The 19,515-nt window shown below is 45.1% G+C and overlaps 1 protein-coding gene across 3 annotated transcripts in view; it reads left to right on the top strand.

Annotated features, from left to right (window-relative positions):
• The window catches only part of Insig2 (insulin induced gene 2), a 28,538-nt gene extending 10,588 nt beyond the window's left edge, over nucleotides 1–17,950 (top strand). For all 3 annotated transcript variants that reach the window (XM_015999389.3, XM_076547249.1, XM_042258015.2), the window contains exons 2-6: nucleotides 1,305–1,687; nucleotides 10,530–10,654; nucleotides 14,631–14,797; nucleotides 14,976–15,075; nucleotides 16,319–17,950. In XM_015999389.3, the coding sequence (XP_015854875.1) occupies nucleotides 1,444–1,687; nucleotides 10,530–10,654; nucleotides 14,631–14,797; nucleotides 14,976–15,075; nucleotides 16,319–16,360 (678 nt within the window). In that variant the 5' untranslated portion in view covers nucleotides 1,305–1,443 and the 3' untranslated portion in view covers nucleotides 16,361–17,950. The remainder of the gene's footprint in view (nucleotides 1–1,304; nucleotides 1,688–10,529; nucleotides 10,655–14,630; nucleotides 14,798–14,975; nucleotides 15,076–16,318) is intronic.
• Nucleotides 17,951–19,515: the final 1,565 nt, after the last annotated feature.

Here is a 19,515-nt window from a genome sequence, read left to right as displayed (position 1 = left end):
TCACATTTTATTATCAAAAACTCCATTGTCTTCAGTCAGAATATGTTGGTTTTTGGGAAAGTATAAGATATTAAGTTGTGCCGGGTGATGGTGGCACATGCCTTTAATCCCAGCACTCGGGAGGCAGAGGCAGAGGCAGAGGCAGAGGGATCTCTGTGAATTCAAGGCCAGCCTGGTCTACAAAGAGAAATCCAGGAAAGGCGCAAAGTTACACAGAGAAACCCTTTCTTGAAAAACAAACAAACAAACAAACAAAAAGATATTAAGTTGCAATTGATGGGGTGGAGTTTAGGCATCTCCGATGGGGTGGAGTTTAGGCAGACAATCTGGAGATGCGGGTGTTCTTGTAGATCCCAGTAGAAGTATTTTGGATTACCTGGTTGGCTATTCTCTGAGGTAGGGAAAACTTTTTCTATTATTTTAATGCTGAGGGGTAGGGGTGTGTGTGTGTTTAGACGTGGGGTATCTTCTGTTGTCCTCCACTGATATTTTGAGATAGGGGTAGGCCGGGCAGCCAGTGAGCTCCAGGCATCCTCTTGTCTCCCGGTCTCCACCCCTGGCATGCATCCCAGGTACAAGTCACCACACCCAGCTTTTTCCGGTAGGTGCTGGGGATCAGACTTAGGGCCTCATGCTTTTACTCTAAATTCTTCACTAGCTGAGCTGTCATTTCAGACAGTGAAGATTTGTTTGTATTTTATGTTTGTGAGTGTTTATATGTGTATGTGGACCACATGCATGCCTGTTGTCCACAGAGCCCAGAAGAGGGCATCGACTTGTCTGGAACTGGAGCTACAGGCATTTGTGAGCTGCATGTGGGTGTTGGGAAGCTAGGTTCTCTGCAAGACCTCCTACTGCTGAGCCGTCTCTAGCTCTCTGGCTGAGGTCTCTTAAGTCACCTGTTGTATCCTAGTAAATATACATGTAGCACTTTTTGTTTTATTTATTTATTTATTTTTTTGGGGGTTTTTCGAGACAGGGTTTCTCTGTGTAGCTTTGCGCCTTTCCTGGGACTCACTTGGTAGCCCAGGCTGGCCTCGAACTCACAGAGATCTGCCTGGCTCTGCCTCCCGAGTGCTGGGATTAAAGGCGTGCGCCACCACCGCCCGGCCTTGTTTTATTTTTTTACAGCATGCTTATAAAGGCTCTTTTAAAGGGATTTCTTATTAAGTAAATAATTTAAATAAACTAGTGTACGAACTTGTTTCATTCTGTATCTGCCTACCTAGTACTGATGTGTGAAAACTTGTACAGTCATGTATCAGACACAGGCTGATTGATTTTTTTCTTCTTTTCTCTTGTAGGATTTCTGGTAGGTTCCACGTTCAGACAAGATGTGGTACCATTGAAACATTGGTCTGCTTCGATTCACAGACAATTCACCTTTTCCACTGAGAAGCCTTATTTTATTTTACGGCTTAGGCCTACTGGACTTATGAAACCATGGCGGAAGGAAAGACCGAGTCACCTGGGCCCAAAAAGTGTGGCCCCTACATTTCCTCTGTCACCAGCCAGAGTGTGAATGTGGTGATCCGAGGGGTGGTGCTCTTCTTCATTGGAGTCTTCCTTGCCTTAGTGTTGAACTTGCTCCAGATTCAGAGAAACGTGACACTTTTTCCACCTGATGTGGTCACAAGCATCTTTTCATCTGCATGGTGGGTACCACCATGCTGCGGCACAGCCTCAGGTATGTGTGAGGCATTGTGTTCTGGGTTGCTTACAAATGGATAGGGTGTTGTCTAAGTGACAGATGGGTGTCGGGGGTTGAGGGTTGCACATGTGTGTGGGTGTGCTGCATAAACGTGTGTGCCTGCACGTTGAGGCCAGAGGTCAGTGTTGGGGGTCTTCCTCAGTTATTCTCTAAATTGTTTTCTGAGACACTCTCTCACTTAATCTGGATGCACCAGTTGGGTAGACTGGCATCTTGCCTGTCTTCATCTCTCCAGCACTGGGATTCTAGGTGTGTATCACCACAATGACTTTTTAATAGGTGCTGAGGATCTGAATTCAGGGCTTCACGCTTTTGTGGATAGCACTCTACCCTCTGAGCTGAGGATAAATAGAGTGCAGTGGACTCTGTGAGTGAAGTTGGATATGTTTGGCACATGTATGCCATCATGTAGTGTGCCCCCCCCCACTCCCCAGCTGTGGAGCATTTCTGTCGTTCCCAGATCCTTTTGTGCTCTCTTCCGTTCCTTCGTCCCCCAGCCTCAGGCTGCAGGGGCCCTGCTTTCTGTCCTCTGGGATCATCTCTGCCTTCAGTGCTGTCCCTGGGGTCATCCAGTAGGTACTCTGGGTACCTGACCCTGCACCTTTCAAATTTAACCATAAAACCAATTCTCGTTTGCTTCGGGGTCGGCAGTTAACATCTTTCATTTTTCTCACTTCATCTAAATATTACTAAGTTATTTTGGTAATAATTCAGGGTTGTTTAAAAGTTTTGATGTATGGGCTATAATTTTATGTTTGAAGCAGATAAAAATTTGATAAGTGGAATAATTTTATTCAAGTTGAAAACTTAATGTATTTTTATTTTTATTTATTTATTTATTTATTTTTTTGTTTTTTTTCGAGACAGGATTTTTATATATGCTTTTATTTTTGCTGCCTGGTTTTTAAATGTACCAGAAGATTAGTAAATATTTGAACAGATCAATGAGGTAGACTGTCTTTGCACAAATTCTTGATAATCCTGTTAGTGACTTTGACTATTTTCAGTAGTGGCCTGTTGATGGCCAAGTAGAGCATTTCCAGATGCTCAAATGAGCTCTGTAATGGACAGCTCTTTAGTTGTGTCTAATGACAAGGTCAATAGGTCAACACTGCTTTATATAATACAGTAATAGAAGGTGGTCATAGGCATGTGGAAGAAAATGGTTGTAATTCTGTATGTCTGTACTTAGTATACAGGAGTACTCTGAGACACAACGTGGACACTCTTTGCCCTACATCCCAGAGCTAGAGATTGCAGGTGTGTCTGTCCAAGATCTGAGGTTGACTGGTGGGATGTCTTCAAGTAATGTCATGAAACCTGCTGGACAGTAACGTAGCCCTGCTATGTGGACAGTCAGATTCCACGTGGCGCAGGTAGCCTTGGAACCTTTGGAGCCCTCAGTTAAGAGAAGTCCTCACGGTGCTTCATCCTGGGTTTCCTGGGTAATGGTCCAAGGAGAGAAGAGAATGTGTATCTTCTCACTCTATCTGCTGACCTACCTGTATTTTCCTTCATTTAAATTCAGAAGAGAAAACATTTCCCAGTAACTTGTAGTTCTTGTCTCCTCCAGGATGCAGATCACTTGGGTTCTAGATCCAGCAGCTATCCACTTCAGGGTCTCATCCTGTTTACTGTAAAGGAACAGGAGTCACCCATCCCTGTAGTGTGGTCCTGGGAAGCTGATGGCTTCTTGAGGCACTGCTGGGGAGTCTCACGAGCTTCTGTGGATCACACTTCTTTCCTCTCATCATCTTTTTTCTTTTTTAAGAGGATTTTTTTGGAGAATTTCTTTAATTTTTTTTTGAAATTAAAAAATATTTTTCCCCTTCCCTTTCCTTCCTCTAGCCTTTCCCGTGTACCCCACCTTGCTTTCTCTAATTTGTGGCCTCTATTTCTATAATTGTTGTTTTACACACACACACACACACACACACACACACACACACACATACACACACACACACACACACACACACACACACACACACCCCTACCTAAATATGTAAGCACAACCTGCTCTGTCCACATAATGTTACTTGCATGTGTATATACATGTAAATATTTGTGTTAACTCTTTGAGAATTTCATACATACGGAATTTTGCTTTTTGTTTATTTGTTTTGAGATAGGGTGCCGCTGTGTAACTCTGGCCTGGAACTCACAGTGTAGCTCAGACTGGACAAAACTCAGAGATCCACCTGCCTCTGCCTCCTGAGTGCTGAGGTGAAAGGCTTGTGCCACCACACCCATCCCGTCCAGTGTATTTTGATCAGATTCACTTCCTATTCCTCCCTTACCTCCCACCCCCTTCCCACATCCTCACCTTAACCTCCTTTCTGAATCTCACAGACTCCAAGTACAATTTGTACTTCCCCATATGCTGATGGATGTGGAACTACCATTGGGTAGTGGCCACATGCTTACAGAAAACTGATTCTTCCTCCCTCAGCAACCATCAGCTGTCAGTAGCTCCTCAGCTAGGGGTGGAAGCTGGACCGTGTCCCCTGCTCCCTGCTGGAATGCCGACAGGCATCATCTTGTGCAGGCAGCCGCGGCTGCTGTGAGTTCACTAGTGCCACAGCCCTGTAATGTCCGGAAGTTGTCTCACCAGGGTCCTCCCTGACCACTGGTGCCGACGGTCTTTCTCCACTATCTTCTTGGAGTGAGGGGCTGATACAGATGTCCCGTTTGTGCCTGAGCGCTCTGCAGACTCCTCTCTGCGCTCTCACGGCTGTATGTTTCTGTGCTGACTGCCATCTGCTGCACAAGGAAACTTCCCCAGGGAGATGTGATAGCTGCGCTGATCTACGGCCACAGAAAGAGGTTTAGAGGGAGCTTGAGAGTAAGTCCATTTAGCAAAGTAAGAGGAGTAGCTTCACCTCTGGGGGTCGTGAGCTCCCTAACTCTGGGTTCTTGGCCAGGTTTATGTTCTCGGCATGCGTTTTCTTGTGGGCATCGCCCTAACATTCTTGCCATCATTGTACCCATGGGCACATCTTCCCATGCCAGTTACTGCAGCTCACAGGCTCACAGCTAAGTAGGACTGTTGATGAGTCACCATCCTGTCCCCACCCCCTTGTCCCCCGTTCCCTCCCCCCATCCGTTGCCTGCACAGCACCTTTAGTATTATGAAAGCTAGCCAGCACGGAGGAAGCTTCCTGTCAGCACCAGCTTGATTTCTCCATGCCTTGTGACCAAAGTGTGTGGTGTCTTCACCACAGAGGTCTAAACAAGCTTAGGAAGGCCGGTGTTATGTGTGGTGCACCAGAGCTGGAATTGGAAAATTTGTGTCTCTGAGATCATCAAGGAAGCCTTCTAAAGGATATCTTCTTATAGTCTTGTTATATTTGAAACCATAAAATAAAAATCTCATGCATCCCAAGCTGACCTCAACTCACTCTGTAGGTGAGACTGGCCTTGAACTCCTGATTATCCTGCTTTCGCTTCCTGGGTGCTGGGATTAGAGGCTTACTGTTACTAGCGCCAAAGAATAAATATTTAAAATACACAATTGCTGTATTGTGGCTAAAAGAAGTAGAGAAGTTGTCTCCAAAGTCACAAGTAGCCAGACCTGTGAAAGTCATATGAAGGATTCTTCTCGTCAAGCGGTCCCTTACCTCTTTCCTAGTGAGGTCTCCATCTTCCCTGTCCCACCTCCACGGTGAGCCCACACAGCTTCACAGGGTTCCCCTTGGTGGACCCTCCTCCCCTGGCCCACCTCCATGGTGAACCCGTACAGCTCACAGGGTTCCCTTTGGTGGACCCTCCTTCCCTGGCCCACCTCCATGGTGAACCACACAGCTCACAGGGTTCCCCTTGGTGGACCCTCCTCCCCGACCCACCTCCATGGTAAACCACACAGCTCACAGGGTTCCCTTTGGTGGACCCTCCTTCCCTGGCCCACCTCCATGGTGAACCACACAGCTCACAGGGTTCCCTTTGGTGGACCCTCCTCCCCGGCCCACCTCCATGGTAAACCCGTACAGGTCACAGGGTTCCCCTTGGTGGACCCTCCTCCCCGGCCCACCTCCATGGTTCCCTTTGGTGGTACTGGTCCCGCCCCCTGAGCTTGGAGATACTAGTCATTTTTTTCTGTCCTTGTTTTGACCCCATCCCGCTTCCATGTTCTGTTGAGCACTCTGAGCTGTGAGAATGATGGCCTGTGTCTGACACACAATGTGGTGGCATGGTTTTCCCAATCTTGTTTTTTTTTTTTTTTTTTTTTTTTTGGTATTTTGAGACAGGATTTCTCTGTGTAGCTTTGGAGCCTGTCCTGGAACTCACTCTGTAGCCCAGGCTGGCCTCGAACTAACAGAGATCCGCCTGCCTCTGCCTCCCAAGTGCTGGGATTAAAGGCGTGCGCCACCACCGCCCGGCCCAATCTTGAACATACACAGGGTTAAAGCCTTTGTGACATACTTTGGGCTGTTTTTTTAATACCCTGAGCCTTTCTGGGCCCCACGCCTCCCTTCATGCTCAAACCTTACAGTTTCCTGGTAATGCTGCTTGTCTCTGGTTGTGCTTTGGTTCCTTCAGGCACCCCCCTTTGAGGGGAGAATTGTTTCCATGCCTGCCTGCAGGTCACTTCTGTGGAACTTTCCAGACAGCCCAGCACTTTACCTTGCTTATGTGCGGGAACAAGATGAAAGCCCTCAGCAGCTTGTCAGCTGATGAATGTGTACGTGTCTGTGTGTGGGTATGTGTGTTTGTGTGTGTAGGTCACAGGACAGCCTCAGCTCTTCTTCCTCAGATGCCATCTAACTTTTTGTTTTGTTTTTTGAGACAGTCTCCTATGGGTGTGGAACTCACCAAGTAGGGAAGGCTGGCTGGCCAGGAAACTCTGGGGATCTACCTGTCTCTGCATCTGTGTGTGTGTGTGTGTGTGTGTGTGTGTGTAATGTGTGTGAAATGTATATATATATATATATATGTGTGTGTGGTGTGTGTGTGGTGTATGTGGTGTGTAGTGTGTAGTGTGTATGGTATGTATATGTGTGAGAAGTGTATATGTGTGATGTGTGTGTGGTGTGTGTATGTGATGTGTGTGTGTGTGTGGTGTGTGTGTGTTTTTGTATTTGTGTGTGTGGTGTGTGTGTATGAGATGTGTATATGTGTGATATATATGTGTGTGTTTGTATGTGTGTGGTATGTGTGTATTTGTGCGTGTGTGCGTGTGTGTGTGTGGTGTGTGTTTGTGTGTGTATATGTGTATGTGGTGTGTGTGTATTTGTGCATGTGTGTGTTATGTGTGGTGTGTGTGGTGTGTATGTGTGTGAGATGTGTATATATATATGTGTGTGGTGTGTGTAGTGTGTATGGTATGTATGTGTGTGAGATGTGTATATGTGTGATGTGTGTGGTGTGTGTGTTTTTGTATTTGTATGTGTGTGTGGTGTGTGTGTGAGATGTGTATATGTGTGATGTATATGTGTGTGGTGTGTGTGTTTGTGTATTTACGCGCGTGTGGGTGTGGGTGGTCTGTGTGTTTGTGGGTGTGGTCTGTGTGTTTGTATATGTGTGTGTGTGGTGTGTGTGTATTTGTGCATGTGTGTGTGTGTGTGTGTGTGCATGGGTGTGTGTGTGGTGTGTGTGTGTGTGTGTGTGTGTGTGTGTGTGTGTGTGTGTTTGTGTTTAAAGTAGATTCTGGAGCTCAGACTCCAGTGCTTGGGCTCACACAGCAAGCATCTCACCGACTCCGCCATCTCCCCAGCCGTCTTTTTTCCCTTTTAAAATCCCCCGCAAATACCAAGAGCAAGATCCATTATGGGGCTTAAGTGTTGCTGAGTGAAAACATGATCTGCTTCTGCTGTGTCTCCCGTGGAGGAGTGTCTTGCTGAGTGGTCTGGTGTCTTCAGCCCCTCCCTGCTGGATGTCTAATTTAACTGTGCTCCTTTTCCTGCCTCGCTGCGCTGAGCACGCCACCCTGAGAGAGTGACGGCTTACTACTGGTGCTGCACAGACTCCTTTTGTCTCTGCTCTTGGCAGATTGTTACTGGGAATCACTTAAAGATATCAGAAGACACGTGATTTTACATCAGAGAACCATCTGATTAAGCAGGATTGTATTTGCATATGATTTTACACAGCATGATTTTAAGCCTCTTGTTTAAAAAAAAATGGTGCCGAGAGAAGAGGAAGCCCAGACATACTCCACTGAGCTCTCAGACAGTAGATCCTCACTGCGCTGTGTATATTCCTATCAGACTGCCATGCTTTTATTTAAAGGAAGGAAAGAAAGACATTTAATGGGAAGTGACAAGCTTCCCCAAACTCTCCCTCTCAGTGAGCAGCTGAGCACCGTGCATACTCAACGGACTTGGTTTTTTATTGGCAAATCCCAAGGTTGGCAGCATGGCCGTTTAAATTCCTTCTTTGTGTTTTCCCTTTCTCTTCTTAGTTGTCTCTCACTTGCATAGGAACAGAGTCAGTTTTACTTATTTATACTTGTGCACGTACATGTCAGCATCTCTGTATGATAATTCTTTACCTGTGGCATCAGCTGCTGAGGAAAATTGACTTGGAATGCCTGCTCTGGTTGGATTTTTACTCAACCACAGGCAAACAGGAGAGAGATGCAGGGGATGGAGAGAATTAATTGATATACAGATAGATGATAGATGATAGTGGATGATAGAGAGTGGCTAGGTGATGATAGATGGTAGATAGGTGATAGGTAGATGCATCAGCATCAGTATGCATCTGTATATGTATGCATATGTCCTATAGAGAATAGTGGAATGGCAAGGCAAATGAGCTGTTTGCGATACCCCTTGAGGAAAAAGTGTCATTTAGACATGTTTCAATTATTAGGCATGCTTGTCATTTTAATCATGTAGAAATTTAGAAATGCTGTCACTTCATCCTGTGGGATTTTTCAGTAGTGCGTTTTAAATAGGACCATAACACGGATTTTCTTTGTGTGTGTGCATGTGTATGTAGAAGCATGTGCAAGTACACACGCATGTATGTATGCGGAGGCCCAGGGATAACCTTGGCTGTCACCCCACAGACACAGTCCACCTTAGCTTTTCTTGTTTGGGTTTGCACTCAGTTCCTTGGGCTCGCAAGGCAAGCACTTACAAACTGAGCTATCACCAGGCCCTGAGACTTACATTTTCTAGCAGCCATTGGAGCTCTCTGCATTGCTGAGCTTTGGTCTCGGGATGGCCTGTGAACCACCTGTTCCCAGCTAAGCTAAGGTGTAAAGAGCATAGAGCTGGTCATCTCTTTCCCACGCTGCTTCATTGTTCTACTCGCCCGTGGCTTTTGAATACAAGTTGGTTTCCAGTGTTCATTTTTTTTTTACTCTTTTAATTTATATTTAAATTTTAAAAGGGTGCGTATTTATGTGGAGAGATGGTGCTTACTGTTCTTTCAGAGGACCTGAGTTGGAAGAATTGGCTTACAACCTCCTGTAATTCAGGGGATCCTGGGTCTTCTTCTAGCCTCCATGGCACCCAAATGCACATGGGTACTAAAAGGCACACATGCATACATACACACAAATTTAAGAAGTAATCTTTAGCAAATAAATACATTTTTCCTGTGGGCTTGGGAGCTGGCTCAGTCAGTGAAGTGCTTGCCTTGGGAGCGTGAGGACCTCTGCTTGACCACTCATCACTCATGTTTAAAAGAAAGAAAGAAAGAAAAAGCTGGACATGGTGGTCCGTGCTTGTACTCCAGTGCAGAAGAGGCGGATGCAGGTGGGTCCCTGGGGCCCACTGGGCCACTCACCTAGTTCCAGGCCAGTGAGAGACCGTCTCAAACAGCAAAGTGGTGGTGGCTGAGGAGTGACAGACAGCTAAGCTTGGTCTTTGATCTCCACATGTTCCAGAACACATTCCTGAGCATGTACAAAACATACACGTAAATGTTAAGTCTTCTAAGTGAGTAAAATGCTGAGATTTGGTAAGTAAAGCTAGTGAAAATAGTTGAGGTCTTAGTCGTGGATATCTTATACACAGGTACTGTATTAATTATTACTTACCCAGGTAGGAGTCAAGATGTTATTTCCCAAAGCAAAAACCACACTGAGGTTTTCTTCTTACTTTTTAACAGCAGACTTACATATTATCTATAAATTTGTAGTTTTTTGTTTGTTTTTGAGACAGGGGTCTGACTATGTATTAAGTAGACCAAGCTGTCCTTGAACTTTTTCTCAGTGCTGGGATTAAAGGTGTGCACTGTCATCCCTAGCAAATCTGTCATTTTTGTGTACCCCGTGCCCTTCCTCTTTTCTGTGTGTCGAAGGAAGGACTGTGGCCTGCAGCCTTTTGTTGTCATTGGAGCAGTGCTATGAGAAGGAAGGGGTGAAAGACTGTCAGGAGAGAGTGCTGGGTCGGACAGGAAGTGGGTAGGGCAGGCAGGGCAGGGCAGTCAGGACCTTGGGAGCCTGGTGTGTAAGAAAGGCTGCTGTGTGAGTTCACAGGCCGGCTGCCTCGCTTCCCTTAGATTCTGCTTGTGATAAGTAGCATACTTAAGTGAGGAGAGAGTAACCATGGACCGACTTGGTGCTTTCAAGTCTCGAAGATGCCGTTAGGAGCTACGGGAGTTAGTGTCTCTGGCTCCTTGTGAGTCGCCCCCACCTCTCCAATGTGTGTAGCCTTGAGAGTGCTGCGGGTCTTCAGAGCCCTCTGCAGGGCTGCTGCTCCTCCTGTTTCCTTTGGAAGGTAAGTTTAAAGATGCCGGCATCGCTCAGTCATTCGGATGCAGTTTTTTTTTTGAAGAGCCTTGAAGGCAGGGCTGTAGTGATTTGTGTAGATAATGCTGCCCTGCGGGGCTGGTGCTGACTGACTTTTCTTTCTTCTTTTCACAGCTGTGATTGGGTTGTTGTACCCCTGCATTGACAGGCATCTAGGAGAACCACATAAATTTAAGAGAGAGTGGTCCAGTGTCATGCGCTGCGTGGCGGTGTTCGTGGGCATCAATCATGCCAGTGCTGTATCCTTTATGAAACATGCAGTGATGATGGCCGGACTACAGCCCCTGTAGTCCACTCTGGTTTCCTCACGTTGTCACAACACGGTGCTGACCCAGCTGTTGAGACCCCAGGGTAGCAAGTGTGCGGTTAGCGGAGGGGTAGAGCCTGGCTTAAGCTCCTTTGCACTTCCATGTCCAAACTCTACTCTCGAGGCTGCTGATTCCTTACATGTAATTTTGTTCATTCAAAGATGAAACAGGTGCATTTTCAACATCCCATCCTTCTTTCTTCTCTTAGGATTTGCGAGTAAGATAGTTTTAGGTCCTCTTTTAAAAGTGTAGTCTTAGAGAAGGTAACTGACACTTACTGGTTCTACTCAGCACCGGAAAGCACCCTTGCTCCCCCAACTTCATTACTAGACCGGGTCTCTCTATGCTAGCTGACCCCAGCTGGCTGTGACTTCCCGCCCTTCCGCTTTAGCCTCTAGCGTAGTTTTCTGTGCGGTTGTTGTTTGTTTGGGGGTTTATTTCCAACATTTCTGTTTTGTGTTTTTCATTGGGAAACAGTGTGGTCAACTTGCTAACCTGTATCAATGCAGTCTGGATCCTTACCAGTGATCTTCAGCGTCTCATCCTGACATCTTTCTTTTTTTCATTTTAATACTTTCTATTGAGTTTGTTCTTGGACAGTTTCATACATTGTGTGTGCAGCACACTCTGAGACTGCGACCCCACCCTCTCTTTATTATCTTTCCTCTCTGCAAGTCCATCCCCCCCATCCTTGACTTGTCGAGTTTTTTTTTTTTCTTTTTATTTGTTTTGATGTCCACTGAATTTCACCGGGATCTCACCCGTGTGGCAGTGGATGTCTCCTTTGGAGGTATCCTTTGGAGCTTGTGGGCTCCTCAGTGTGTACACACCTGAAGAGGATGACTTGCTCTCCCTCACAGTCCATCAGTAGCCGGGACTTCATCAGGGACAGGTGGAGGAAGGACTCCGTGAGCCTCTCTCTAGCCATGACTGATTTTCAGTAGGCCCGTTGTAGGCAGCCATGCCTGTGAAGTCATGTCTGCATTAGCTGTGCCATGTCCAGAAGACAGTATTCACGGCCTGCCCTTCTCCTCACCCTCAGGCTCCTTATATCCTCTCCACATCCCCTTCTGCAGTGGCCTTTGAACCTTGCAGGGAGAAGTATAGAAGTCCTGTGTAGGGCCAGGCACTCACTCATCCCTTACTGTTGGCACTTGGAGCAGCCATCTGTCTTTGTACTTACCCCCCCATTTATTTCATTGCAAAAAGAGACTTACCTGATTAAGGACGGATGGGGGTAGCATTTATCTATGGAGCAAATGTAAACGTTTAGAAGACAGCATGGCACCATGACAGCTTGACAGCAGCAGGATCACCTCCAGGACCCGAGTCCTCCACAGCCTTGGGGTTTTGACGGCCTTTAGTACAGGTATGAATCTTCTCTTGTGGACTGAGCTTGGACTCTGAGAAGAGAGTGCTTGGTGCCCACATAACCGGGGTACCACTATTGCACCTGTGCACATACCTTGCCTAGCAGGTTGGTGTTGTAAATCATAGGGCTCACAGGTTAGTAAGATGCCTTTTCTCCCCACCAGCTAGTATAGCGCCTTCAGCTTTATGAAAGCTAGCCAGCAGGGGCAAGCTTTCAGCTGAGTTGTGGCTTGATTTCTAGTCACCTTGCAATTATATATTACACCTTACGTTATCTTCAGGGTCTTATCACCAACTAGTTCTGGTAGGTAACCAAGAGGAATAGCAAGAGCCTGGATTGTCTTGGAAGCCTCTGGGGCCTCCTTGGCCAACAACTCATGAGGAAGTGTCTCACACTTGGCACTAGGGTTTTCATTTAGTAGCTCTCGGCTCTCAGGCGCAGCATTATCCAGACATGCAGGATATCGCCCTTCTAATTTATTCTCTTTCTAATTTAAAGATTTAAAATTGGCTTACAAACTGCCAAGCGTCTATATGACTTTTTCCTACATCTTTCCCTGCCTCTCCCCACAGCTTTCCATGTGGGTGCTGGGATCCTAGCGGGTCTCCCTGCCTGCACAGCAGCCCATTTCCCCACTGAGTGTCTCCCCAGCCTTGTTTTGCTTTTTAGGTGGAGGAATTTGAACAGCCCCTTTCTACAACTTTAAAAGCCATAGCATTTAATATGTATTTTTGGCTTTGTTCCCCTTTCCCTTTGTTTCTACGTGAAATACTTAAACATAGCAATCTTAGCTGTCATTTCTACCCTTTAAAGAAAATAGAAGATGTTTACAAAATTTATAGCAAAGACTTTTCATATTAGGTTACTTAGGGTTTGGAAAAACCACAAGGTATAGCTTCTGAAATTGATATATTTGACTGATTTACCCTAAAAGCCTGCTTATTGTGCTAAATAACTTAATCTAGTTAGCGAGATGGACCCCGTTACTATTGTCTCCTGTTTATTTATGTGAATGCCTCTTGCACAAAGTGCTGAGAACCTTGTGTTTAGAGTGTACATACAAGGACAGCTAAAAGAAGAGAGAAACTTTCCCAGATGGACTGCTAGTTCCTTGATAAATCAGCCACTCACAAGGACTGATCTCTAGAGAGTGGCATACAGCTGTCCTCAGAGGCTGAGGACTTGGCAAGCGGGGCTTTTGTATGCTGCTTTAGTGAGAACGTGGGAATGGTGGGGGAAAGTGTGATATCCCTGAACTCCAGAAATGGCTTCTTAGGCATGTTTGGGGGGGCAAAGAAATGAGAGACTTTCGTAGTACTGACAAGGCCAGTTAGCTTGGTCAGATCTCTAGTCCAACAAGGAGGCAGTTACAGAGCCAAGGTAGAGCCTTTGAGGCATAGAAAATTCCCTTTTAATGACACTCAGAATTAATTTTCTTAGTGTAATCCTTTAGCAAAAAATAAAAAATCAGAAAATTGAATTCATAAAGCTTCATTCTGCTTAGAGATCTTTGAGTAAAAGGGGCCATATATTTGTGAATAGATGCTTAAGTGTGTGCCAGAAATAAAATATCATCAGAGCAAAGTGCCCCGCTAGGAAGTCGCAGGCACTAGAATCCTTTGGCAGGGGGAAGGTAATGTTCACTTCAAGGCTTTATCCTCAACAAATTAAAACCAGAGCAGTTGACATAATAGAAGGGATGCTATGTCCTTGGTGCTCTTGTTCTGAACTGCATTATTATAAAATGTGTCTGTCAGTAAATCACACAGCCAGTGTGGGACCCTGTTAATAGCTGTCAGCTCTTCAATTTCCAAGTTCCTGTATGATTTTCAAGTACTTCTAAACGTTTTTGAGAAGTATTATTGGTTTTCTTTTCTTTCTCTCTTTCTCTCTTTCTCTCTTTCTCTCTTTCTCTCTTCTCTCTCTTTCTCTCTTTCTCTCTTTCTTTCTTTCTTTCTTTCTTTCTTTCTTTCTTTCTTTCTTTCTTTCTTTCTTTCTTTCTTTCTCTCCCTCCCTCCCTCCCTCCCTCCCTCCCTCCCTCCCTCCCTCCCTCCCTCCCTCCCTCCCTCCCTCCCTCCCTCCCTCCCTCCCTCCCTCCCTCCCTCCCTCCCTCCCTCCCTCCCTCCCTCCCTCCCTTCTTTCTTTCTTTCTTTCTTTCTTTCTTTCTTTCTTTCTTTCTTTCTTTCTTTCTTTCTCTTCCCCCCCTCTGTCTCTGTCTCTGTCTCTTTCTTTTTTAAAGGTGTGTTCTCTTAGCACTACAATCCAGAGTGCACAGTTACATGTTTAGCCACGAAGGCACTTCCTAAAGAGTGCCTGACTTTACAATTAGGAATGTGTGTAGCCTTTTTTTTTCTTGGATGGGTTACAAGAAGTACTTGATGTTACTTTAACGTCATGTGTTGTGATAAAAGGTTGAGGACGTTCCGGAAGAATCAAGTCCCTCCTCATTATAGAGTGACTTCTCATTGTGGAGAAGTGAACAGTTGGTGTCACCTGCTTCCTTAGTTTGTGATGGCTCCTTAGCACGGGTCTCAGAAAGTAGACTTTGACAACAGCTTCCAGTTTTCTCTCACGCTGGCTGCACTGTCAGTAGGGCTGTGGTGGACTTTTGACAGATCCCGAAGTGGTTTTGGCCTTGGCGTTGGAATCGCTTTCTTAGCAACTGTTGTCACCCAGCTGCTCGTCTACAATGGTGTTTATCAGTAAGTATTGACCTTCTCGTTACCTGGTTGCTATGTAAACAGCAGAAACTGCATTCAGAATTGAGGATCTCGATGGAGTTCATCAGTTTAATGTGCAGTATCACTTACTCTCGTTATGCTTGTCTTCAGTGCCCTTATTTCTGCTCCATGGGTTATTAAAATATTTCTGTTGTTCTAGATACACATCTCCAGATTTTCTCTATGTGCGTTCTTGGTTGCCATGCATATTTTTTGCTGGAGGCATAACAATGGGAAACATTGGTCGTCAACTGGCAATGGTAAGCTGAGGCCCATGCAGTGTGTGAGGTGCATGATACCATTCCTCAAAATGGCCATCGGTCAAGGGAACAAGCATCGATGAAGACAGTGTTCTTTGAACTCTCTTGTACTTTCATTGAAATAAATCATTTGGAAGAATTTAATCTGAGGAGTATTGATACTTAAGGAACAGCTGGAGAGAAAAGGAAAACTAGGTTATGGGTGGTGTGGTAGAATTTGTTAGCCATATAGTGATACTTGATTCTTGTTGCTTTGTTTTTGTTAGTTTACAGTTTTCTAGTCCATCAACAAAGAACAATTTCTTTTTTTCTTGATTCAGAGTCTCAAGTAGCCCACCTTGTCTTGAACTCACTATGTAGCTTAGGATGGATGACCTTGAATTTCTGGTCTTCCTGCTTCCACCTCTTGAGTGCTGGGATTATAAGCCTGCACCACTACCATAGGATTATGTGGTCCTGGAGATTGAACCCTGGGCCTTTTTCATATTCAGCAAGCATTCTTATCAATGGAGCCACGTCCTCAGCCCCTAGTAAAGGAACAGTTTTGAAAATGAAAAGGACATATTATTATAGTGTTTATAAACTAAGACTATTTCAAGCTGATCAAGATGCTCATTTTAGTTAAGAATGAAAAAGACTCTGATAACCCTGGTCATGGGGCAAGAGTTACACAGTGACATTGAGAGGCCACAGCAGTAATTGCTCTTGCTTGAGTTTGGCCAGCTGGGAGAATTGTGATTGACCTGCTGTCCTTTTGATAATCTGAACACCCAGTTCTAATGCTGTGTTTCTTTTCCTTTGAATTTCAACTATTCATTTTGGTAGCTATATTTTTAGAAGATTGTTTTAATTTTGATCCTTTTTATTATAATGTATTTTTTTTTTTTTGTTAAATCATAGAGTGATTTGAAATAATGATTTGAATACAGCACTGTCCTGAAGCTCATGGCTTACCTTTGGCTGATCTGTGAGCACAGAGGAGACACACTGTGCCTTTCGTATTACAGGCTTTCCCTGCATCACCGGCTCCTATAGCCTGCAGTATGGAAATTATGTTTTCTTGTGTCCTCCACTGCTGCCCATAGATTTTTCACTTTGAGAATGCCATTGTGTAACTCTTCGTTGTCTGAGGAATAAAGTGAACATATTAAGACATTCATTTTTATAGCATTGTAATTTATTTGGAAGTTGCAATTCACAAGTGATTTTAAATCTGTTAACTTTTGACCTTTTAACTTTGCAGTATGAATGTAAAGTTATTCCTGAAAAATCTCATCAAGAGTGAAGAAGGCAAAAATCAGTCTTTTCTCTAGGAAGCCATGGGAAAGCGGCGTGTATATGATAGGCACACCAACGAAACTTTGGACTGTAAAATTGCGAGGATGCAGTTTTTCCTTGATGGTGTGTGTGTGTGACACACACGTTTCTGCAGTCTGTGATTGCTTCTGTAAATCAGTTACCAACCTTTCGGTGTTTGAGTTCAATAAATGTAAGATATATGTGCACTACATAAAAGACATGTTTATGAGTACATGAAATTTCTAAATTTTTTAAACATACCATGCATTGTATCACAATGTTGATGTGCCAAACTATGCTGTTACTGTCACAGAGAATAAGAATGCTTTGAACAATTTAGAAATTTAGTGAAACAGAAGAAAAAGCTAAAAAGAAACCGAACAGAAAGCAAATGGGTAGCTGGTCTTACCTCTCACTGACTGTCGTGCCTTTTCCTGTTTCTAAGCAGCTGTGTGTGTTCCGAGCACTCCGCGCGGGCTTGGTCTCTGTTTCAGAGTTTCGCTCTTACTGTGTTAGCGATGAACTTCCGTAGATGGTGTTAAACTGCAGTACTGCAGGCATCCAAAGACTACTTTTCTATGTTGACAGACTACCAGAGGTGTATGTGATGTCAGGGGCGTTACCAGCATTAACCTACTTTGACTCGATTTGGAAAAATGTAACTAAAAATTAGGGGATTTGACTAGATAAATGTGTTGGGGGAATACTGTGTGGCCTTTATTTCTGCCACAGAAACCAAAGTGATATTAGCTGTTACTTGGTTCTGAAGCTCACTGCTTTAGCACATGGATGATTAAGGAACACCCGGCATGTAGATCAAAGTGAAGGCTCTGAACTACTGGGTGGAGAAAGCAGGCCATGCTGGTGGGGCCGGGCCGTGGCACCGACCAGCTCTGGCAGGCCTGCGTCTGTTGCCTTCACAAGTGCAGTCCGAGGATGGTGGACGCAGGACTCCTTGTGTGCTGATGTCCGCTGCTGAGTGGTTCCATCCTTGGAGAGTGCATCGAGAGAGCACTCACAGAGCTTCCTGGCCCATCTCATTAACAACTCCTGCCGTTTACTTACGGTTTAAGTGTATCAGCGGACTTCCCACTCGCTCTTCCTTTCTGAAATTGTTAATTAGCTGGCATACGAGGGTAAATGATTCCGAGTACTGTGGTGTGCGTGTGCTTATGTGTTGAATGTGTGAGAGAAAATGTATACATGTGTTTGTGTGTGCATGTGCCCATGCGTTCCTACAGTGTCAAGTAGATATTTTAAATCTTTTTCTTTTAAAGCAGTACTGAAATCTTGTACACCAGAGTGTAATGTGCTTTGTGTTCTCAGGCTAAGGGTGTGAGCATCCCAAGAGTGTCCATGTGGAATATGTGTACGCAAGGCCAATGACAGGAGTGGAGAGCACACCACTATCGTTTATTAGTCTGTCTTTCAGATGCTGTTCATTAGAATAAATAAGGTCTATTTTTAGAATCAAATTTGTAAACACTATAAAATCTTTAATAAGTTATAAGGTCTATGATATGTTTTCTTTGAAAATTGCTGTTGAAAGCAAGATGTATTAAATATGTAACTATCACCATGTGTGAGTCCTTTTTCTTCATGATAAATATTAGGATGTGGGACTGTAGGCTAATCTTATACAATTAATACAGGTGGTTGGATATGCTAAGAAATGATGAAAGAAAACTCAGCAAATCAGTTGGGATAGAGGAGTTATCAAATGAAAATGATAAACAAGAAAGGCTAATTCTGGCAAAAATAAAATGGTTTTTATTATTTTGATAATCACACAAATCTTTCTGCACTTAGAAATATGGCAAACATTGTCATTGGTGTGTCTCTGCTCTCATTATTTGAACTTGTAGGAATTTGGGCCTCTGAAAACTGAGACTAAATTCTGAGAAAACTGAAAATTCCCATGTGGAGTCCTGCTGATTCTTCACCGAGTCGTCTTTCTCCTGCCTTTTCCTGGGTTCTGAGGACCCAACTCAGGTTGTCTGGCTGTGAGGCAGGTGCCCGTCCCTGCTGAGCCACCTCTCCCTAGCCCTCGCTAATTCTGTGCTTAAATGTTAGTTTACACCGATCCCCATCTTCCTCCACTGAGGCCCGGGGAGTTCTGGGTAATGCAGACGTTTCAGGAGGTGAGATGCAGACAGAGTCAGTCTAACTGAATCCTCTGCACTCATGGCTGCTCACTTTCCTGAGGTCCGTGCGTGCTGCACGAGGCAGTGCTCTGATGCCTTGGACAGTCATCTCAAGCCCTGCATGGCTGGAAAAGCCCTTCCCAGGCTTTGGAATTCTGGGTCCACCCTTTCCTCCCTTCTCCTTTGGCACTTGGTGTGTTTGGGAGTGTGCCCCTGTGTGCCACAGCCTGCAGGAATCAACTCTGCTTCCACCATGCGGGTCCCTGGGGTCAGACCCAGTGTTAGCCTTGCCGGCAAGTACTGGTACCCTACTGAGGCATGCCACTGGCCCTCCCGTGAAGATTTTCAACCCTGTCCCTGTGGTCTGACACTGCAGAAGATGAACCTGCCCGTGTTCTCAGCGTGATTCTTGCTTTGTAGACAAGCTTGTCATTCGCTCTGGGTGTTTTAACTTGATTTTACTCCAGCGCCCCCCCCCCCCCCCACACACACACACATACACATGCTCTGGTTTCTTTCTTCTAACTTGGGATTCAGTGTGCATTTTCCATTTGTGGACCTATGCCTTCAGTTCTGGAAAACTTTTTTCTCCCTTTTTTACTTGCTGTTTCAAGTTGCCCAAGCTAGCCTTGAACTTGCTATGTAGCGAAGGATGACTTGAACTTCTGATCCTCCTGTAGCTCTCTGCAAGTGCTGTGTGCGGGCGTTCACCACCACACCTCGACTACAAGGTGCTTGAGGAGAGAGGTAGGTGGTATTTCCTTAAACCTAGAGAGGCCTGCAGAGAAAGCAGTTAGGGGGTTGGCTGTGATGTGCTGAGAAGTTTGTAAGGAGTATTTGGAGAAATGCAGACATTGGCATTTGGGTGACTGTGTGTAACAAAGGTGTCACCTGTACATGACAATAAAGGAGACTGTGGGGATAGATGGGATTACCTTGGAGGGTGGGGGTGGGGCATTCTAGAATGTGGGCAGAGAAGCTGGAGAACGAGGAATCT

Source organism: Peromyscus maniculatus, chromosome 11 (genome assembly GCF_049852395.1).
Source record: "Peromyscus maniculatus bairdii isolate BWxNUB_F1_BW_parent chromosome 11, HU_Pman_BW_mat_3.1, whole genome shotgun sequence".
NCBI lineage: Eukaryota > Metazoa > Chordata > Mammalia > Rodentia > Cricetidae > Peromyscus > Peromyscus maniculatus.
The sequence above is the reverse complement of the archived record's forward strand: the minus strand, read 5'-3'. Positions and strand labels throughout refer to the sequence as shown.